Here is a 23,437-nt window from a genome sequence, read left to right as displayed (position 1 = left end):
ATTCTCGCTGCGAGCCCGGCAGGTCCTGGCAGTTCCCATACACTACATACTTGCTGCGGTCTAAACGACCGCAGCGAGTATGTAATTATACCGCCCTTAACCCCTTCTGCTCCCGCCCGGCTTCCCCGTTGTAAGCATACTTTACCTGTCCTTGCTGCACGGGTCCGGCGTCCTGCTCTCCTGTCCGGCCAATTAGTGTGTTGCCCAGCCGCAGCCACTGATTGGCCGGGCGGGAGAGCAGGACGCCGGACCCGTGCAGCAAGGACAGGTAAAGTATGCTTACAGCGGGGGAGCCAGGCGGGAGCAGAAGGGGTTAAGGGCGGTATAATTACATACTCGCTGCGGTCGTTTAGACCGCAGCAAGTATGTAGTGTATGGGAACTGCCAGGACCTGCCGGGCTCGCAGCGAGAATCTCGCTGCGAGCCCGTTCGTGTGAATATACCCTTAATGGGGAAAAGGGGGATTTTCATTTTTATTATGAAGTAGATAAGTTCCTAGGGGACTTTTTTAAAGGGGTACTCCAGCGTGGGGGCACTTTTGCGATGGGACCGGGGACGAGGTGGCCGAGGGAAAAGACGTCCACTCACCTCCCTTGTTCCAGCGGCGGGTCCCGCATCGCGGCGCTTCGGTGCCCGGTTCCCGGCCGCTTCCGGGGAGGTGAGTGGACGTCTTTTCCCTCGGCCACCTCGTCCCTGGTCCCAGCGCAAAAGTGCCCCCATGCTGGAGTACCCCTTTAAGCAATCATTTATTTGCTTATTCAATCAACTGAGACCCTTAACCCCGTAACGACATCGGGCGTAAATTTACGCCCTGATGCCGGTAAGGACGTTCAGAGCGGGGCCGCGCGGCGACCCCGCTCTGAACCGCGGCGGTCCCGGGTGCCGCTTGTAGCCCGGGACCGTAGGTATTAGCGGGCACGGTCCGATCGCCGTGCCCGCTAATACAGTAATCAGATGCAGCTATCAAACATGACAGCTGCATCCGATTACCGGATTCAGCCGTTTCCTGGTGTCTAGTGGCGGAGATCACTCCCCCGGGATGTTATCCCGGAGGAGCGATCTCCGTTTCTGAAGCTCGCCGGGGACCGCTCCAAGATGGCGCCGTCCCCGGCTCGGCACTCGTTTACTTCCGGCTGCAGCAGCCGGAAGTAAACGAGTGCCTATCTCATGGATCTCTGCAGCATATCTATGCTGCAGAGATCTCTATGAGAGATCAAAGCACTTATACTAGAAGTCCCCTAGGGGGGCTTCTAGTATAAGTGTTAAAGTAAAAAAAAAAAGTGTTGTTAATAGTAAAAAGCCCCCTCCCCTAATAAAAGTCTGAATCACCCCCCTTTTCCCAGGTTATAAATAAAAGTAAATAAATAAATAAATAAACAAACATGTTTGCTATTGCCGCGTGCGTAATCGCCCAAACTATTAATTTATCACATTCCTGATCTCGCACGGTAAACGGCGTCAGCGCAAAAAAATCCCAAAGTATTTTTGGTCGCATCAAATCCAGAAAAATTGTAATAAAAAGCGATCAAAAAGTCATATATGCGCAATCAAGGTACCGATAGAAAGAACACATCATGTCGCAAAAAATGACACCTCACACAGCCCCATAGACCAAAGGATAAAAGCGCTATAAGCCTGGGAATGGAGCGGTTTTAAGTGACGTATATTTGTTGACAATGCCATCAGATACAATATAAGTTATACATGTTACATATCGTTTTAATCGTAACGACTTGAGGAACATATATAACAAGTCAGTTTTACCCCAGGGCGAATGGCGTAAAAACACATTTCCCCCAAATAAACAAAATGCTTTTTTTTTTCAATTTCACCACACTTTGAATTTTTTTCTGGTTTCGCAGTGTACTTTATGCAAAAATTCAGCATGTCATTGCAAAGTACAATTAGTGACGCAAAAAATAAGGGCTCATGTGGGTCTCTAGGTGGAAAAATGCAAGTGCTATGGCCTTTTAAGCACAAGGAGGAAAAAACTAAATGCAAAAATCGAAATTGGCTCTGTCCTTAAGGGGTTAAATGAGCACTGTTTTTCAACCTGGTCGGACCCACAGACTTAGAATATGTGGCCGTCCAGGTGACATAAGAGAGCTGGGAGAGAATGCATTGTGCATGGACCTGGCTTGTTCTCCTGATTTGTCAAGGTGTGAACACTCAGAACCCAACCAATCAAAACATGTCTCTGTGACATGTCACAAGATTATTTTTATGACCGGTACTCTTTAACCACCAGTAACGCACAGTGATAATATTTAAATGCTGCTATTATGGGCCCACAAAACATAATTACCGGTAAAGGCCCTATTACACCAAGCGATTATCGGCCCCATTTGGCTGATAATCGGCTGTTATGGACGATAATCGCTTGGTGTAGTGGCTAATGTTAAAAGGGAACGATGAGCCGACATGCACGATGTTGAAAAAAGTAACGATAACAATGGTCTGCTGGCTGTTACTCCGTTTAATAGGATCGGTGGCACCAGACCGCCTCTGTCTCCTATGGGCAGCCCCTCCCGCAGCTTACAGTCAACCCCCGGTCTTACCCGCTCGCTGTTGGCGCATGTAATAGCACTGACAGCGAGCCGAGATCGAGGAGCAAGCGAGCGCCCACCTGTCAGACCTGTACATTGACCGGTGTAATAGGGCCTTAAGTAATCCTGTTTTTCCTGTGTTAATATGAACTGTAATGGGTCTTAGATCACATGTGCAAAATGTAAAGCAGAGGAAGGTGGAGCACATCTGCCTGTTGTCCCTATCTTTAAACTTATGTTATCTGAGAGTATGTCACAATACTAACCCACATTTAGCAATAACATGGAAAGGCTTCATTCTTTCTCCCTTTCAACTAACAAATTGTTTCCATTATACACTGCCACGGTATTGTGTTCTATAAATACAAGATGTCGTATTTTTGTCTCTGGTTTTAATTGTAATAGCAGGAAATGTAGATTTAAGTGATTATATTTGAACAAAGAGGCGGATATATTGTCTTACATTTTGTAAGAATTCTGACAAGAAAGGTTATTTAAATGAAATGAGTACATTATGGAAGTGTAATGTTTTAGATTATTAAATTATTTCAGTTAATATTTAATTCCAGTAGACATAAGTGAGATCATTTTTATGAATTCTGATCAGCTTTTTGGCAACTATCTTCCAATGTTACTCTAGATACTCTGTAGTTCTACACCTATCTCCCCAGCTTTTTAACCCTTATGTGACATGATTGAAAAGTATTATGTTCTTTCTTTGAATGTTATTATTTTTACTGCATTATTGGCAATTTCCTCATACATGCCAGCGTCAGAAGTATAAAGTATCATCGACTATTAATTGTCTCACTAAACAGTTGCCAGAGGAGGAGTCTAAAGAACATCAAAATCTAAAAGCATTTTTGCGATGGCGCCGTCTTAATGATGAACTTAGCAATTCCCAAGAGGAACTACAAATACTAAGGTACAAGCTTTAAATTTCTCTTTGTTCTGCTTTACTCTTTAACCCTTTCATGACACAGCCTATTTTGGCCTTGAGGACAGAGCTGTTTTTTGTTTGTTTTTTTGTGGAATAAATTGCTTTTTAATGACTACTTTCATTTATCCATAAGCATACAGAGAGGCCATGTTCACACATTGTATGAACATTGGCCGTTGTTTGACCCTACTGGGTGAAACACCGGTCAATGTCTGAGATGTTCACGTAGCTGATACTGCAGTATCGGCTGCATGAACTTCACTTTATTTTAATTGGAATGCGAGCACATTCAGGTGTACCCACACTCTAATTTATCATAGACCACAATGTAAAGTACAGCCGGGAGCCATACTTTACACTGTGAGCACAGGCTATCTGGTACGACCGCTGTTCACAGAATAGCAGCTGCACAAAATAGACCTGTCAATTTTGTGCGGCCCAAGAGAACCACAGCCATAGTGTATACAGTGTGTATACACTACAGCCGGGGTTCCAGCTGTAGTGTTAATAAAGAATGGCGGTTGTTGCAACCTGCAACAACGGCCATTGTTTAGTGGTAAATACAGTGTGTAAATGTGGTCTGAAACTGAAAAAAAAAGCCTACAATAATGTAAAACCAACAAGTTATGTTGGTTCTGTAGGTCGGTCCAATTACAACAATACCCATGTTTACATAGCTTTTGCATTGTTTTGATACTTAAAAAAAATAAAATGGCTCAAAATTGTCCTATTCAAACTTTATAGCCTTTTTATTTCATCAGTGGGGCTGTTAGAGGGCTCTTTATTTGCACCACGACCTGTAGCTTTGATAGCTGGTGTAGATGGAACTTTCGGATCAGTTTTATATTATATACAAAGTATTATACAATGTCACAAAGAAATCAGCAATGTGGGTCTTTCAAAATGTTTTGCTTAAGCCATTCCCCTAATGTGATAAAAAAAAAACATTATATTTTAATGGAGTGGACAATTATACAGCGATACCTAATATGCATTTTTTTAACATATGTAAAATAGGAAAAGGGGATGACTTGGATTTTTATTAAGGGGGGTTTATATATTTTTTTTCAACTTTTTTTCAGCACTTTTCTAGTCCCTATAGGGGGACTATTACAAACAATCATTAGATTGCTTAGTCTGCATTGACTGAGGCAGACTCCATGACCAGACTGCAGATCGAACTGTATGGAGGTAAGTATTATACCTCCTGCCCATTATTAACTGTGAGGACCTATTAGCTCCTGAGCTCGCTTCACAGAGCCCCTGAGAATTATGGAGTACTGGTACGTCATAATGTGGGAAGACTTCCAGCTATACATGTTAATATGCGATGCCCGGGCCCCTAGGGGCCACTCCGCTGAGAGGACATTGTTGTTGCGGGCAGGAACCGGGGCAGCTGCTAGCTAGAGGGTTGTCACGGTTTAGGCACGAGGGATCACAGCTGGAAACTGGGCTCCTGACCGAGCGGAGACTAGGGATGCGATTCTTAGTTGTCCGTAAGGGCAGCAATTAACATACCAATGCCAAGGTTCAGAAACAATGGTAGTTGTATATTTATTGTAACGGTGGTAACTAGTAGAAACAATCTCTCCGGATGCAACCGGGAACAAGGCAATCTGGAATAAAGTAGATTAATAGGCTATGCTGCAATAGGCTGTGATGATAGCGTACTGAATGATGGGAGTAGTAGTGATACTGAGGATTAGATGCTGGGTGGAATGAGACTGAGATGAATACTTGCTGTTGATGATCAGAGAAGATGATGAGAGGAATGACTGAAGAACGGCACCCAGATCTGGAGAATAGATGAGAATCTTGAGAACTTGAGAATAGAACACTGCCAGGAACACTTCTTGTGGAACTGGAGCAGCAGAGCACATGTATCGCTCTCCTGACAGGGGAGAGAGATCACACACACAACCTATCCCCTCTGTGGTAGGGAATAGACTGGGGTAGAACAGGAAGTCACATGGTAATCCCCAGCCAAAGCTCGATGGCCATTGGAGTTACCGTGGAAGCAGGGGCAGTCACGTGACATCCAGCCATTTATACAGTGAAATATACATGAGAAGTACCATACTTTAACACTGGGGGCAACATAATACCCTTAGGCACTGATAACTGAATATGAATACAAGAAATTAATGGAATAGCAGACCTGCATACTGCAGGGGGTGACACAACACACACAGTCTGCAGTGGATGATAGCTTTCCAGAACAGGAATGGTTATAATAAAAGTGTGAGGATAGAACAGCAGACCAAAGGTCCTGTTCTGGGACACTGCAAATACACCATTCCCATTGAACTATCCCATTGGAACTTAAAGGCACACTCCGGGCAGAACTAGTGTGTCATGCCTATTCCAGGGCTTCAGGGGTACGTGAGTTACAAATTAAGATACAAAAAAAATAAAAGTATGACTCCATTCAATCATGAAATATACATAAAATAGGACTGAAACATGAAATATATACATACATTTGCACTGGTTGCACCCGTTCCGGATAGTTTCACAGTTTAGTAGTGAATTTTCTGCTGTTAGAACAGCCAGGCTAAGGCTATGTTCACACTGCGTATGAGTTCGGCCACATTTCATACGCCGCCGTACATGTGTGGCTGAAACTACGGCCGTAGTACAGTTATGCTTCCCTAGCTTGTTTCAAAGCGATCTGAGGCAGGTCATTTACTTGGAAATCTTCGCCCAGCCCTGTAAACCACACAGAACCTTTTGGATCAAAAAATCAAGTTCAATTTGGCTGAAATAAGTACTTTGCACGGGACCGCATGGTAATTCACGGCCGTGAGTTTCAACATTTCCGTCCTCAAACAATGGTCCCTGAAGCTCCAGTTGGTGGCTTCATTTTTTCTTTGCTTCCTGGTTTGGGCTTTCCCATGATGCACTTTGTCTCCTGTGGTGTCTAACTGACTCTGTAAAACTGTTAGATGGCTTACATCTTGTTCAGCCAATCAGAGCTGAGCAACTTGAGTCCTCTGACAAAAGGAGGCTGGCTTAACAGGGCTTAGACCCACCTCCCTCTTGGTGATTTCATCGTCACAAAGTGGATTTCACAGAGCAGCCTGGGGTCAACAGTCATTAGGTAAGAATGAGTTTACTTCACTTCCTGGTGAGGGGGGGGGGGAGATAGGGAAGAGGGGCAGATTATAGAATCCCTAAGAGGAGCAGTGTGTTAGGATTTACCATATTGCTTTACTTTATATTGAGTGATTCAATATTTTTCTATTACTAGTATTTTACTTCACTTTATCTAAAAAATAAATAATCTATTCATTGCAATACATTACTATATTTTTATTTGTATGAGCTATGAATCCAGATTGTTTAGCAGTAGTGATGAGCGAGTACTAAAATGCTCGGGTGCTCGTTTCGAGTAACGAACCCATTGAAGTCAATGGGAAACTCAAGCATTTTTGCAGAGGACCCAAGTTTGGTAGAAGGAAGGTCGTGTGAAAACCTGTCAACCTCAGAAAATGATGGAAACACAAAGGAAATGCACAGAAAACAGCAAGGGCAGCATGTATGGATGCCTCTGAGGCTGCCTAATCGCACCATTATGCCAAATTCTGGGCAACAGCCTGGTTAAAACAGAGGTAGGCATATGAACCACCTCAGCCTGACACAGCATGGCAATGAGAACACAGGGAACCATTAAAACAGAGGTAGCATATGATGAACCACCCAAAAACTTTGCCTGACACAGCATGGCGGTGAGGACACAGAGAACCATAAAAACAGAGGTAGCATATGAACCACCCCAAAATTTAGCCTGACAAAGCATGGGGGTGAGGACAGAGTGACCAAGGTAGAAGCGTTAGCCAGTGAGCCTCCCAAAAATTAGGCCAGACACAGCATGGCGTTGAGCACACAGAGAACCATTAAAAGTGAGTGAGGAAGCAAGTGAGCCTCCCAAAAAAATGGGAGTGAGGCCAGGGGCTGGGATTTATAGTGGACACAAACCTAGATGCTGACAGCTAACTGGCTAGGCCAGCTTTCAGTCACCATCAAGGGTACACCTGATGCCGATCAACCGGGGGTGGTGAGGCCTTGGCTGCGGCTACATAAGAAAAAAAGATAACGCAGCTGGCTGGTTGCCGGGGAAGCGATCAGCGGGCCCCCAGCAACTAGTCCCGCTCCTCCGCAGACGTAGTGATGTCAGAGCATGGCAGTCAGGACACAGAAAATTATTAAAAGTGAGTGATGTAGCAAGTGAGCCTCCCAAAAATTAGGACAGACACAGCATGGCAGTAAGCACACGGAGAGCCATTAAAAGTGAGTGAGGTCGCAAGTGAGCCTCACGAAAATTAGGCCAGACACAGCATGGCAGTGAGCACACAGAGAACCATTAAAAGTGAGTGAGGTCGCAAGTGAGCCTTCCAAAAATTAGGCCAGACAAAGCATGGCAGTGAGCACAGAGAGAACCAGTAAAAGTGAGTGAGGAAGCAAGTAAGCCTCCAAAAATTAGGCCAGACACAGCATGGCATTGATTACACAGAGAACCATTAAAAGTAAGTGAGGAAGCAAGTGAGCCTTCCAAAAATTATACCAGACACAGCATGGCATTGAGCACATAGAGAACCATTAAAAGTGAGTTTGGAATCAAGTGAGTCTCCCAAGTTTCCCATTAAAAGTGACTGAGGAAGCAAGTGAGTCTCTGATTTCTGTAAGAAATACAGAAATCAGAAAATATAGTAGAGGGCCCACTAGTTTTTAGGGGGCTTTGAGATCTGGTGGTGGCTGCACCAAAACACTCTGACACCCCCTTTTACACTCTGCAAGCAGTAGTGAACTTACATATGGCTTGAGTAAGAGACAGAATTCTGGAAATATACTAGTGGTCCTAATAGTTTTGGGGGGCCTGTGAGATACAGTCTAGCGGTGGCTGCACTAATACACTCTGTGACCCCCCCTTTACACTCTGCAAGCAGTAGTGAACTTAAATATGGCTTGAATATTCTGGAAATATACTAGTAGTCCCAATAGTTTTGGGGGGCCTGTGAGATACAGTCTAGCGGTGGCTGCACTAATACACTCTGCGACCCCCCCTTTACACTCTGCAAGCAGTAGTGAACTTAAATATGGCTTGAATATTCTGGAAATATACTAGTAGTCCCAATAGTTTTGGGGGGCCTGTGAGATACAGTCTAGCGGTGGCTGCACTAATACACTCTGCGACCCCCCCTTTACACTCTGCAAGCAGTAGTGAATTTAAATATGGCTTGAGTAAGAAAGACAGAAATCTGGAAATATACTAGTGGTCCCACTAGTTTTTGGGGGGCTGTGAGATACAATCTGTTGGTGGCTGCACCTATATACACTCTGTGACACCCCCTTTACACTGTGGAAGCAGTAGTGAACTTAGATATGCCTTGTGTAAGAAATACAGAAATCAGAAAATATAGTAGAGGGCCCAATAAAATAGTACTGAGCACGTCTTAGGGGTCTGGGTGCAACACCTAATGTCCCCTTTCTGCCAGCAGCTGATCACCACAGTGTGCTGCTAAAACTGTGGTAGCTGCACTGCAAGTCCCAGCCAGCAGTCTGTAGTTATACAATTTAAAAACGATTTGAAGCCCATACAAGGGCTGTTTGGTTGCTTTGCTAGTATATACCCTGCCTACTGGAATCCTAATTTCCTCCCTAACGTTCTCCCTGACCAGCAGCAGCTCTGTCCCTGATCTCTTCCAGTATACGTCTGAATCGAGCACTGCCGGCGCCGAGTTTTATATGGCAGGGTCATCTGATCTGGCCAACCAATCGCTGCTATCGACATGTATGGGTCCCACGTGATTGCAGGATGTACCAAAGAGTCTCCTGCATGTTTATTGGCTGAGAAATAGCGCCCAAACTTACAGGAAACGGATAAGATTTTCTTGAGTATCGCAAGATGCTTGTCCGAGTACCATTGAGTATCCTAATACTCGAACAAGTACCAAGCTCGGACGAGCATTTTCACTCATCACTATTAAGCAGTCAACATGCTTACACATTGTTATGTGACCATCCTCCTAGAGTGATTTCATCATCTTGCCAGGGGTTTTATGTCTTTGCTTGCTGTTTTGTAAATAGAGGTTCTCTTTTCTGATTTTCAATACCACCCATGTGGCAGCTGTTCCAGTTATTGTTATTTCTCCAGTCACCCTGACTGTGTAATAAGATATGGAGGAAGTCAGTCTATATTTATCAGTGATGCCGTCCTAGGCCCTGCGGATGAATGCAGCACTGATTAGCAGTTGTGCCTCCAAAGTGCTTATGTCTTACCATGCCACATATGAAGATCAAGTGGTCAAAGCGAATATGAAAAGAGCAAATAAATGAATTTACTGCTGTTTTGTGTCTTGCCTAGTCTATGTCATAGTCAACATGGTTCTAATATGCCTGTGTGGTTTATCACAATCCGTTTGGGAATTAAAGTATTTTAAGGGTCCATACACATGTACTATGTTTTATTTAATTGTTTTGTCTTTTTTGAAGTACAAAGCCAAAAACAAGCAGCTAAAACCTTGCTTCAGACGAAACATGCAGCTAAAACAGTGCAGTGTAAAACCGCTTTAATCTTGAAGGGAATGAGTTATAGTGTCCAAGACAAAGATTCCAACCTGTGCATACAAATGAAACTTACTCACATTAAGGCTGGGTTCACACTACGTATATTTCAGTCAGCATTGTGGTCCTCATATTGCAACCAAAACCAGGAGTGGATTGAAAACACAGAAAGGATCTGTTCACACAATGTTGAAATTGAGTGGATGGCCGCCATTTAATGGCAAATATTTGCTGTTATTTTAAAACAATGGCTGTTGTATTGAAATAATGGCAGTTATTTACTGTTATATGGCGGCCATCCACGCAATTTCAACATTGTGTGAACAGATCCTTTCTGTGTTTTTAATCCACTCCTGGTTTTGGTTGCAATATGAGGACCACAATACTGACTGAAATATACGTAGTGTGAACCCAGCCTTATAATGGCTTACAAAAATAGCAACAAGCAAGGCTCTCGGCCAGTAAACCCTTATTGGACAATGATCAGTAAATGTCTTCCTCTTTCTGGAAGATGGTGGCCATGTTTTTCTAAGCCTGGTTAACTCCTTTAATACCGTTTTTTTTTTGCAATCCCTCAGGATATACAATACCAAATGATCTAGCAAAAATGTGTTGGTAATTGTTTGATATTATAATGAACATAATAATATTAATAACAGTTTAGATAGAACATTCATATAGTCTGAAGAAGAGGAAGAGTATGTTTCTGCCACACAGCTCTGGTGGTGGCTTATCTCTTCGAGAACCAAATGATTAGGCAGTTTTAATCTAACATGTCTGACCCATCTTTTCCCACACATCATCTCGTGGGGGACTATTGGGATTCAGCTGAACCCAGCAAAGTCGGTGCATTTGGCTAACTTTTGGCCTTAAGAGTAGCTGTAACTTTGAATAAGATGACAAAAAAGTAGGTCTCTAACTATTCAACTCTTTTACATAGCCTTGTGCTTTTTTAGCCTGATAGGGTCAGTTGACCAGAATGAACTTCTAGTTATTCTAGAAGTATTTAATAAAAAAAGGAGATTTTACAAATCCTCTTTATATCTTGAATGGGAGGGGTTTGATGTGTGTGGGACCGCTGCAGTGAGAGCGGGCCCGCACACATTAGTGTCCCGGAAGCTGAGGATTATGAGAAGCAGCTGTGATCCTGCAGCTGCCTCTCATTAACTGCTTAAACACCACAATCTATAGCGATTGCAGCGTTTAAGGTACTCCGTGACAGGACAAGCTTCTCTCACTGAGTGATTGGATCGATCGCTTGTACTGATGGGCGGGGGTAATTCACTTACCTCTGTCCTGTCGAATCGGCCATCTATGGATAGTGTGCTCTCAGGCAGGCTCTATGCATAGATTGTCGATAACACCGATCTATGCTATGCTATGGCATAGCATAGATCAGCATATGCAATCTAATTATTGCATGTTATACTGTAAAATAAGAGTGTAATAAAAAATAGTTTTTAAAAGTATTTTTTTTTTAAACCCTTGTAACCCCCCCCCCAACAAAAGTTTAATATACCTCTTTGCCAATTATAAAAATAAGAATATTAAAAATAAATAAACATATTATATATCGTAACATGCAGAATTTTCCAATCTATTAAGATGTAACATTATTGTTCCTGCATGGTAAACAGTGTAAACAAAAAAAAAAACAAGATTTTTTAAAATTATATTTTAGAATTTTTTTTTTATAAAAAGCAATCAAGACTTTTCTTTTACACCAATATGATAGTAATAAAAACTAGACATCATGACGCAAAAAATGACACCTCAACCAGCCCTGTTGGGGAAAAATAAAAGCGCTAGGCGGGGAGGAAGATAGCATTAATTTGACCCAGACATTCGTCAATGGTCAATTCATCAATGGGCTTGGTCTTGAAGGGGTTAATAATTGCCTCTGGTTGTAGCTTCTGTTCTCAGTGAAATTCCTAATACTCCTTTACTGGAAAAAGACTGAACCCTTTACCTAAGGGCCCTATTACACCAAAAGATGTCTGACAGATTATCTGACAGATTTTTTTAGCCAAAGTCAGGAATGGACTATAAACAGAGATCAGGCAGTAAAGATAAGACTGAGACTTCTCCTCTTTTCAAATCCATTCCGGGCTTTGGCTGAAAAAATCTGTAAGATAATCTGTCAGACATCTTTTGGTGTAATAGGACCCTTACCCTCAATGTGTTCAAAATGTTTCCCAGCTATCATGGTTGGAGAAACATAGCCAACTAGGTCTGGGAACCCCTTCAAAGTACAAGCGTAGATGATCTTCCTGGGTGGGCTCACAATTCAATCACCTTATATATCTTTAATTTACAGGGTATCTTGCATTGCTATTGCTTGCTATTTTGTATGTCACATTGCTAAAGAACACACACCACAAGGGTTACCATTGCTGTGTATTTGCTCCACCGAGTGTGTTACATGTCAGGGATGTGGGGATTCTGGTCACATGACGTTGCCATGGGGTAGCTTCAGTGTGGACTGTGCTCTGAGGAGGCAGTCTCCAGTTTCAACCTCTCTTTGGGTTGGAACCAATCTCTGCAAGGCTGAGTACACATGACATCTGTTCTCACATAGGGCTGGGACTTTCTAGTAAGTCTGGCCCTGGCCAGATAAGTCTAATGGTACTTTTACACGGTGCGATAATTCGCCCGATCGCACGATTAAGGATTTTGAATGAACAATGTTTTTTTTATAACGATCAGCGTTTAGATGGAACGATACATCGTACGGAAAATTTGCTATGCACATAGGTGAAATCGCTGAAAGAGTGTTTACACGGAGCGATCTGCGAATTTTTTGCGAACGATCAACGTTGATTTGAGAACATGTTGAAAGATCAAAATGAACGATTTTTTGCTCGTCGTTTGATCGGTCGCTGCGTTTACACGTACGATTATCGTTCAAATTTGACCGTTATCGTGCAAAAACGAACAATCAATCGTCCCGTGTAAAAGTACCATTAGGGCTCTATTCCACCGGACGATTATCGTTTGCATAATCGTTAACGATTAACGATCTCAAACGTTTGCTATTGCGAAAGACCTGAAAATGTTCATTCATTTCCATGGAACGATAATCATTACTTATGATCGTAATTGCGATAGTTTTTTCTTTGCTATTTCTTCGCTATTGCGTTCGTATCTATTGCGAACGAGCGAACGATGTCTTATTCAATGCGAACGATTTGCGAACGTTTTGCGAACGAGCAACAATACAAATAGGTCCAGGTCTTATAAAGCGATCAACGATTTCTCGTTCGGTCGTTAATCGTTAACTGCATTTCAACCAAACTATTATCGTTTAGATTCAGACCTTTTTGGTCTATCTAGTCTGCCCTTTTAGTATTTACAATATTTACAAAAAATGCCACACTAGTACAAAATCCAATGAACAATTCATCTTTATTGCATAAATGAATTAAAACCATACATAGAAACGAGTCAGCACTGATAAGAGGTGTCAGGATGTCTTAGTATTACAAGCAGCCCATATGTAAACAATACATGTTAACAAATAGTAATGGGACTAAACGACTGCTACAACATAAGGCAATATTGAATGTTATGTACCAACTAGACCCAACTAAAGGAAGTGCTTAGTGCAAACCAATATAAATCATAAGATGGGACAGAGTTCTGCATGCACCCTGCTATTACCTAAATCACCATATTTACCCACAATGGATCCTAAGCACCAAGTAGCCCGTTGCCCATTTCAGCATCCATTTTTCTCAAGGAGCTTTTACCATATACTTTCTTATTATGTTAGGATAGATATATGTTTATGCCAGGCAGGTTTGCATTCAGTTATTGTAGATTTACCAGACACATCTGCTGGAAGTCTGTTCCAAGCATCTACTACTTTTTCAGTAAAGTAATATTTTCTCATGCTGCTTCTGATCTTTTCCTTAACTAACCTCTCACTGTGTCCTCTTGTTCTTGAGTTCAGTTTAATAATAAGAACACTTCCCTCCTGAACCTCATTCAGTCTTCTAACATATTTAAAGCTTTCAATCATGTCCCCTCTTTCCTTATTTTGTCCAGACTATACAGGTTCAAATCCCTGAGTCTTTCCTGATATGTTTATGCCTCACATCCTGTGTTGGCAAAGATTTCAGAAGAGAATGATTTAGGGGTAGTTGTTTCTGACACCCTTAAAATGAGTCACCAGTGCAACCAGGCGGTGGGTAAAGCAAAACGTGTGCTGGGCTGTATATATATATAATGGTATGCTGGGCTGTATAGCTAGAGGTATAACCAGTAGGAAGAGGGAGATGGTGATCCCGCTGTATAGAGCTCTGGTGAGACCTCATCTGAAATACTGTGTCCAGTTCTGGAGACCTCACCTAAAAAACGATATTGATCAAATAGAACGGGTCCAAAGATGGGCTACAAAAATGGTGGAGGGTGTGAGGCATAAACCATATCAGGAAAGACTTAAGGATTTGAATCTGTATAGTCTGGAGTAAAGAAGGGAAAGGGGGGACATGATTGAAGTATGTTAAAGGACTAAATAAGGTTCAGGACGGGATTGTTTTTAGTAAAAAAAAATGAAGTCAAGCACAAGAGGTCACAGTGAGAGTTTAGTTGGGGGAAAGATCTAAAGCAATGTGAGAAAATATTACTTTACTGAAAGAGTAGTAGATGCTTGGAACAAACTTCCAGCAGATGTGGTTGGTAAATCTACATAAACAGAATTTAAACATTCTTGGGATAAACATATATCTATCCTAAGATGATAATAAAGGAAATACTACTAGGGCAGACTAGATGGACCAAGTGGGGGAGAAAATCCCCAAATCCTGACCTGTGGTGTCCTTGAGGGCTGGAGCTGGGGAAGACTGCTCTAAACAGTAGTACTCGATCTTGTAAGCTGATTTGATTTAGTATTCTCTATATGCAATATTACTTATTCTATGATCATTACAGAAACTTGCCATTTTTCAAGTGGATATGTCAAAAATAAAAAAAAATAAAAATCAATCTTTAGATTTTTGTTTCATAAATAAAAGTACTTTGTTTGAAGTCTTTTATAGTTGCTTCATTTTGTAACCGCAGACAGAGGGGAACATGAGTACAGAACTGGCAGCCTAAAAGGAATCAATAGGATGTAGAAAACAAGATCTCAGGCAATCTCAGAAAAAGCAGATGCTATCTGTCTTTGGTTTCTGGGCAAAAAAGACGAGAGGTGCCAAAGACCCATAAGAACACGGCCCACTTTCCTCCCTGATACTTTATGCTCAGGGAATGGATGAAAAAAAGGGAATGCACCTCCCAAGTACAGAGCTTAATTCCGGAATGCCGCCTTCCCCTTTGTTCTGTTCAGTAACCACTAGCATACCCTGTCACAGACATGCAGGCCAGGAAAACATGCCTGCAGGCCAGTTTCCCCTCTCAGGTTACTCACTCTTTGGATTAGCTAAGGAGAAAATACATATTGTTCTGTAAACCGCACCCTGCCCTCTCTGTCTTTCTGTCTTTATTTTGCCTTGAGACAGACAGATTTAGGGGAATCACTCTCACTGAGAAACAAGTGTAGCATGTTAAACTGGGCAGTGTCATGCCACCTATGGCGGTAATAAATAGGACAGTCCAGAGACAGCATTATGCTAATGCAAGAATTACAAGGGGAAACAGCTTATCACTTGCTACCATACAACAGTGACTAATAAGCCCATTGTCTTTAATGTAAGTACTTAAAACTAACAATCACATCTCCTAAACGTCACTTATGCGGACATAGATCTTGTTGCCTTTCTTCTTTTGAGAACATTTTTGAATTAAATAGGTGACAACCCATTGTGATTCTGATAGACCAGTAACAAACCAATGTCTTTTTTTCCATCCTTTGTGTGTTCCTGAGCTGTGTGTCACTAACCCCCCCCCCACCCCCCCCCCCCCCCCACACACACACACACACACCTAACGTGTCTGTGGTTTTTATTGTTCTGTCATGATAACTGGTAATTTTCACAAGAAGTTATTGGGGGATTTCTCCAAGAAAATCCTGGGAGTGGTTGACGACAGGAAGTCTGCCAACAATAAATTCTGCAGTGCCTGGGGCGCGAGCTGTTTGTGAGCCTTGAATTTTACAGCCCTTGATTTCCTGATAATGCTGTGAAGAAATACAAACTCACGTGAGACTAAGTCGGCCTAGTTGTGGCATTTCGAGAAAAAACAATAGTGTATTGATGGCTTTAATAGTTCTCTGATCTTCGCTATAGAGTTAAACAGATATTTGTCTTTGAACTTAGCAGCGACATGCCAGGATATTTCACAAAGGGATATCTAAGGTCACTATACAACACATTTGCTATAAGCATTCCAGTAGAGCGGCTACTGAGAATTCTAAAAAAATTAATTTAGTAGACAACAGATACAATCAACTGCAAAGTTGCTTAACCCCTTAAGGTCCAAGCCAATTTTCGTTTTTGCGCTTTTGCTTTTTCCATTTTATGTTTAAAAGTCCATAGCGCTTGCATTTTTTCACCTAGAGACTTATATGAGTGCTTATTTTTTGCGAAACCAATTGTACTTTGCAATTACAGGCATAATTTTTCCATAAAATATGTTGTGAAACCGGAAAAAAATCATTTGCGCTGTCAAATTGAAAAAAAAAGGAATTTGTTTTGATTTCGGGGAGATTTGCATTTACGCCGTTCGCCCTATGGTAAAACTGACTTGTTATGCATGTTCCTCAAGTCGTTACGATTACTATGATATATAACATATATAACTTATATTGTATCGGATGGCCTGTAAAAAATTCAAACCATTGTTAACAAATATATGTCACTTAAAATCGCTCCATTCCCAGGCTTATAGCGCTTTTATCCTTTGGTCTATGGGGCTGTGTGAGGTGTCAGTTTTTGAGCCATGATGCGTTCTTTCTACCGGTACCTTGATTGCGCATATACGACTTTTTGATCGCTTTTTATTACATTTTTTCTGGATTTGATGCGACCAAAAATGCGCAATTTTGCACTTTGGAATTTTTTTGCGCTTACGCCGTTTACCGTGCGAGATCAGGAATGTGATTAATTAATAGTTCGGGCGATTACGCGCGCGGCGATACTAAATATGTTTATTTATTTATTAATTTATATTTATAAAATGGGAAAAGGGGGGTGATTTGGACTTTTATTAGGGGAGGGGATTTTTTATTAATAAAAACACTTTTTTACTTTTTTTTTAAATAGACTAGAAGCCCCCCTGGGGGGCTTGTATATACACAGCAATGATCTCTCATAGAGATCAATGCTGTGTATATACACAGCAAAGATCCATGAGATCGGTCATAGATTGCTATGGCCTGCTGCAGGCCATAGCAATCTACTGCCGAGCCGGGATCAGCGTCATTCCGACGCTGAGGCCCGGCACGGCCAGAAGAACGGATCTCCCCCCCGCGATCGCATCGTGGGGGGGAGATCCGTCCCACTAGACACCAGGGATGTGATGTCTGAAGCCCTTCAATGCAGCTGTCAGGTTTGACAGCTGCATTGAAGTGCTTAATTAGCCGGCGCGGCAACGGGACCCGCGCCGGCTAACAGAGGCACTGCCCGGCTGCACGTGTCAGCCGGGATCAGCGCCGTTCAGAGCGGGGTCCCGGCGGGACCCCGCTCTGAACACCCCCCGCGGCGCCATGACGTATTAGATACGTCATGGGTCGCTAAGGGGTTAACCATAATTTTAAAGGGGTACTTTGACTCTTAGGGTAGCTTCACACACACCATATCGCAGCAGATTTTATGCTGTGGATCCGCAGCAGATTTGATCTAAATGACCGAACACAACTAGGGATGAGCGAACTGTCGGACTTTTGGTCCGACGGCATCTTCGCTCAATTAGTATGCCTGCGATGCCAGCGATCCTGGGTGCATAGTTGCGCTCCCAGGAATCTGCGGGCAGGATCTTCCAGGGAATTCAAGATATTTAATGTATCTTAAATTCCCGGGAAGATCCCGCATCGCACTGGAGTGAGCGGCTTTCAGACCGAAAGTCCGAAAGTTCCGCTCATCTCTAAACACAACATCAAATCTGCTGCAGATGCTGTGCGTGTAAATGCACCCTTAAAAACATTTTATATATTGCTTCCCTTCTATAGAACATAATTAAGAACATATTCTTACCTCACCACGCTCCCCTAGGGTCCTCCTGTGGTGTCTTCGGTTGTCTCGGACTTGTCTCAGCAGTGAAAGCCCGCTCAGTCAGTCACTAACTGAAATGGAAAATAGCAAGTTAGAAGCAACTCACCTGCTGATAGCTCCCTAATGTGCACAGGGATAATGAAGCTACATTTCTTAACTTTGTCCTTGGGGGCATTTACGTGATATTAGCAGTATATCTTCTATGCTTATTAGGTCTTCTGGTGCACTGTGGGCTACTTTCTCCAGTGCAAACCCTCCCCCCCCCCCACACACACACGCACGCACACACACACGAACGCACACACACTGGCCTACTGCGCTGATATTCATTAGTAGGGGCGGGCCAGCCAAGGGCAGATTGGTGCCCTGGGGGGAGGTACGTCCACCCCCAGTGACCAAAATGCCTAATTAGCATGGGCAACAAACTGCTAATGTCATGGAATTGCGCTAAGGGCCATATACAAAAAGCGCCATATACAAATATTGACATCCGTTATAACAAGATCCACCTCTTAACAAATTTGTCCTTCAGCAACCAGTCACCGTATTTCGCAAAAATGGTATGATAGGAGATGCGCTTAGTACTACTAGTAGCAGCAACTCCGCTAGTACATGGTTGGCTCAAGCACCTATCACTGGAAACAAATGGTGCAGCCAGTGCAAGTATTGCACTAAAATGCTTAATGTGTCTTATATTAATCTCAACGGTGTAGACTGCAAGATTAAAGATCTATTCACCTGCAAGACTTAATTTGTTGTCTATGCAGTCGTTTGTATTTGCAAGCGGTTTTACATAGGGAAAATGAAGAGACCCCTGTGAACCTGGTACAAAGAACACTGCTATTCGGTAACATCGAAGAAGGGGTTCCTCAACTTATGTAAACACTGTTTATGCCGGTGACACAGGGGCTCTTCGCTTCTTTAGCCAGGAAAGAGTTAGCCAGGCCCCAGAAGGCTTTGACCGTAATCGCTTTTTACTACAGAGAGAATCGATTTATATCTTAAAGCTAGATGCCACATGTGCCGGGGGTTTAAACGAACGCAATGATTTAAACGTGTTATTGTAATGTTATGTATTTTACATTTGTATTGTTTTTGGCTGTAACATTTTATTTCACATGGATCACTGTTCACTTTGTGTATAAAACTCCTCACGGGTGTGACGTATCGTCCTGGATAGAGGAAAAGAGGAGTGCCAAAATAGCTATCCCAGGTGATGCGCCTGCACCTACACTGATCCATCATTCCTCTCCCTGCTATGAATTCTGATAAATAAAGCTTAGAAGACGCTACTCAGGAATGCTGGACTTTTCGGGAATGTGATCATTTAATAGTTTGGACGGTAACGCACGTGGGGATACCAAATATGTTTATTTTTATTTATAAAATGGGAAAAGGAGGGTGATAAAAAATTTTTATTAGGGTAAGGGTTATTTATATAAAAAGGGTTTATTTTTATAAAATTTTTTTTTTTTTTTTTTTTTTACACAGTAATTAGAAGTCCCCTGGGGGACTTCTATATACACAGCATTGAGCTCCCATTGAGATCAATGCTGCGTATGTTACAGAGCACCGATCCATTCGATCGGTGCTCTGTTGGTGTGGTCTGCTGTAGACCAGATCAGCAGAATACCGAGCCGGGATCAGCGTCATTCCTAGGGGCGATCTGCCCACTAGACACCAGGGATGGGGCATAAAGAGCAGTTTAGAGGCAGCTGTCAGCCGCGGTCCCGGCGGTTCTGAACACGTACAGTTATGTCCTTAGTCGTGAAGGGGTAAAGCATAACTGTCATTTAAAATTTTTTTTCAGAAAACAATTTATCACAGTCTTTTAAATTTTTCAGAAGTCAGTACATTTCAATAGTACAAGCTATTTTAAGAAAGAGGTTTTATTAAGCAAAAAAAATTCCTTCTGTATTAACCAAAGCTGTTTTTCTACCTCCCCCCTCACTTCAGAAGAAGCAGGATTTCTGTGTACATTATGCACTATATAAAGGGGAGGGATCAAGGGGGTGAGTGAGCACGGAGAGGAGAAAAGCAGCCCTGCAAAACACTACATCCAGCAATTTTCTCTCACTAAATCCCCAGATAAGCACTGACCTTTCTGACCTCTGAATTCAGTATTTATAGGCCCAGGCAGTCTCCAAACTGCTGGGCTGCTTCTCTGCTCTCCCTGCTCACTCATCCCCCTTGGCCTCTCCCTCCACCATAGGTTATAATAGACTCAGCAAACCCAATTTTAATTTGCTCCTCTGTAATGAAGACAACTTTGCTCAGGTAAGTAGTGATGGGGTGCTGCAAAACAACTTGGTGAATACAGAAAGAGGCTTTTTGCCTAATAAAACCTATTACAGTATTTCTTAACCCCTTAGTGACCGCCATGCTGCCTTTTCACGGCAGCCACTAATGGGCTTTATTCTGATGCGTACGCCTTTTAACGGCGGGTGCATCGGAATAAATTACCGCCCGGCGGCAACAGCAGGGCGGGTGATTAGCGGTCAGTGTGACCGCTGACACCCTCCTGTAACCTGTTAAATGCCGCTGTCAAACCATGACAGCGGCATCTAACGGGTCCCGGTGGATACCGGACGGCGCCGTGGGTCACTTACGTGATTGCAATGTCCTGCGGCGCCGTCCGGTCCTCCGATGTCTACATGGTGATCCCGGGGTCCTAATGAAGGTCCCCGGGGTCACCATGGAGATGCCTCATGCTGACAGGGGTGGCTGTGACTATTGCCTTTTAGCATGAGGCATGATACAATACATTGCAGTACATCAGGTACTGCAATGTATTGTATCAGTGATCTAAGTATTTTACACTAGTGTTCAGTAATGTACACTAGTGTAAAAGTAAAAAAAAGTGAAAAAAAAGCCCACCAAACACAACACAGCCTCCCCCAGCCCCCCCCCCCCCAATAATTACCCGTCACCTCCCCATATTGCCCGTCACCTCCCCAGATTGCCCGTTACCCCCCAGATTGCCCGCTACCCCCCAGATTGCCCGTAACCATGGCAGACAGCCCGTAACCATGGCAGACAGCTCGTAACCATGGCAGACAGCTCGTAACCATGGCAGACAGCTCGTAACCATGGCAGACAGCCCGTAACCATCGCAGACAGCCCGTAACCATCGCAGACAGCCTGTAACCACCACAGATTGCCACAGACTGCCTGTAGCTACCCCAAATTGCCTGTCACCACCCCAGATTGCTCGCAACCTCCTCATATTGCCCGTCACCTCCCCAGATTGCCCGTCACCACCGCAGTTTGCCCGTCGACAACCCAGATTGCCCGTCGCCTCCCGAGATTGCCCATCACCACCCCCAGATTGCCCATCACCATCCCAGATAGCCAGTAAACACCCCCAGATTTCCCGTAACCACCCCATATAGCCAGTAAACACCCCCAGATTGCCCGTAACCACCCTAGGTTGCCCGTAACCACCCCAGATTGCCCGTAACCACCCCAAATTGCCTGTAACCACCCCAGATTGCCCGTAACCACCCCAGATTGCCCATAACCACACCAGATTGCCTGTCGCAACCTCAGATAGCCAGTAAACACCCCAAGATTGACTATTACCACCCCAGATAGCCAGTAAACACTCACATATTGCCTGTAACTAAAATGACACTCCTTCCCTTCTGAGCCCTGCTGTGTGCCCATACAGTGGTTTATGCCCATATATGGGGTACCATTGTACTCAGGAGAAGCTCCGTTACAAATGTTGGGGTGCTTTTTCTCCCTTGTTCCTAGTGAAATTAAAAATTTAAAACTAAACAAACCTGTTATTGGAAAAATTAAAAATTTTTACTGTCTAGTTTTGAATACTTTCCTCCAATACCTGTGGGGTCAAAATGCTCACCACACCCCAAGATGAATTCTTTGAGGGGTGTACTTTCCAAAATGGGGTGACTTTTGGGGGGGTTCTATTCTGCAGACATTACAGGGGCACTGCAAACGCACCTGGCATTCAGAAACTTCTTCAGAAAAATCATGCACGGAAAATACTAATTGGCGCTCCCTTCCTTCTGAGGCCTGCTGTGTGCCCATACAGTCGTTTACGCCCACATTTGGGGTACCGTTCTATTCAGGAGAACCTGCGTTACATATATTGGGGTGAGTTTTCTCCCCTGTGCCTCGTGAAATTGAGAAATTTTAAACTAAACAAACATATTATTGGAAAAATTCTATTTTTTCATTTTTACTGTCTTTTAAATACTTTCCTCTAATACCTGTGGGGTCAAAATGGTCACCACACCCCAAGATGTATTCTTTGAGGGGTGTACTTTCCAAAATGGGGTGACTTTTGGGGGGGTTTATTCTGCTAACACTATAGGGGCTCTGCAAACGCACCTGGCGCTCAGAAACTTCTTCAGCAACATCTGAACTGGAAATGCTAATAGGCGCTCCTTCCCTTCTGAGCCCGGCTGTGTGCCCATACAGTGGTTTACGCTCACCTATGGGGTACCATTGTACTCAGGAGAACCTGCGTTACAAAATTTTGGGTGCATTTTCTCTCATATTTATTATGAAAATCAGATACTTTAATCTTAACAAATATATTATTGGAAAATTTCTATTTTCCATTTTTTTTCCGGCCTAATTGTGAATACTTTCCTCCAGCCCTTGTAGGGTTAAAATGCTCATTATACCCCTAGATTAATTCTTTAAAGTGTCTAGTTTCCAAACTGGGGTCACTTATGGGGGTTTCCAGTATACAAGCCTCCTAAATCAACTTAAAAAAAGAACTGTACCCTAAAAAAAATCAGTTTTGGAAATTTTATGAAAATTTCATAATTTGCTGATACACTTCTAAGCACCGTAACACCCTAAAAAAGTGAAATATGTTTACGAAATGGAGCCAGAATAAAGAGGACATATTGATAATGTGACTTACTAACTAATTTATGTGATATGACTTTCTTTTTTTAGAAGCAAAGAATTTCAAAGTTCGTAAAATGCTAATTTTTCTAATTTTTCATGATATTTTGATGTTTTTCACAAAAAACACACAAGACAGTGACCAAATTTTGCCACTAACATAAAGTACCATATGTTAGGAAAAAACAATCTCAGAATCGCTAGCATACGTTAAAGCATCATTGAGCTATAAGCGCATAAAGTGAGACAGGTCAGATTTTGAAAAAGGAGCCTGGTCATTAAGGTCCAAATAGGCTTGGTCCCTAAGGGGTTAAAGTTGTTTGTTCTATTGATTTTTGCAAAAAAAATAAAAA

General features: G+C 42.8%; 1 protein-coding gene across 3 annotated transcripts in view; it reads left to right on the top strand.

Annotated features, from left to right (window-relative positions):
- AOPEP (aminopeptidase O (putative)) overlaps positions 1-23,437 on the top strand; it is a 310,178-nt gene that overhangs the window by 101,923 nt on the left and 184,818 nt on the right. For all 3 annotated transcript variants that reach the window (XM_069961757.1, XM_069961756.1, XM_069961758.1), the window contains exon 7: positions 3,365-3,471. In XM_069961757.1, the coding sequence (XP_069817858.1) occupies positions 3,365-3,471 (107 nt within the window). The remainder of the gene's footprint in view (positions 1-3,364; positions 3,472-23,437) is intronic.

This window comes from Dendropsophus ebraccatus, chromosome 3 (genome assembly GCF_027789765.1).
Source record: "Dendropsophus ebraccatus isolate aDenEbr1 chromosome 3, aDenEbr1.pat, whole genome shotgun sequence".
NCBI classification, from domain to species: Eukaryota; Metazoa; Chordata; class Amphibia; order Anura; family Hylidae; genus Dendropsophus; species Dendropsophus ebraccatus.
Note: the sequence above shows the minus strand (reverse complement) of the source record. Positions and strands in the feature narration are given on the sequence as shown.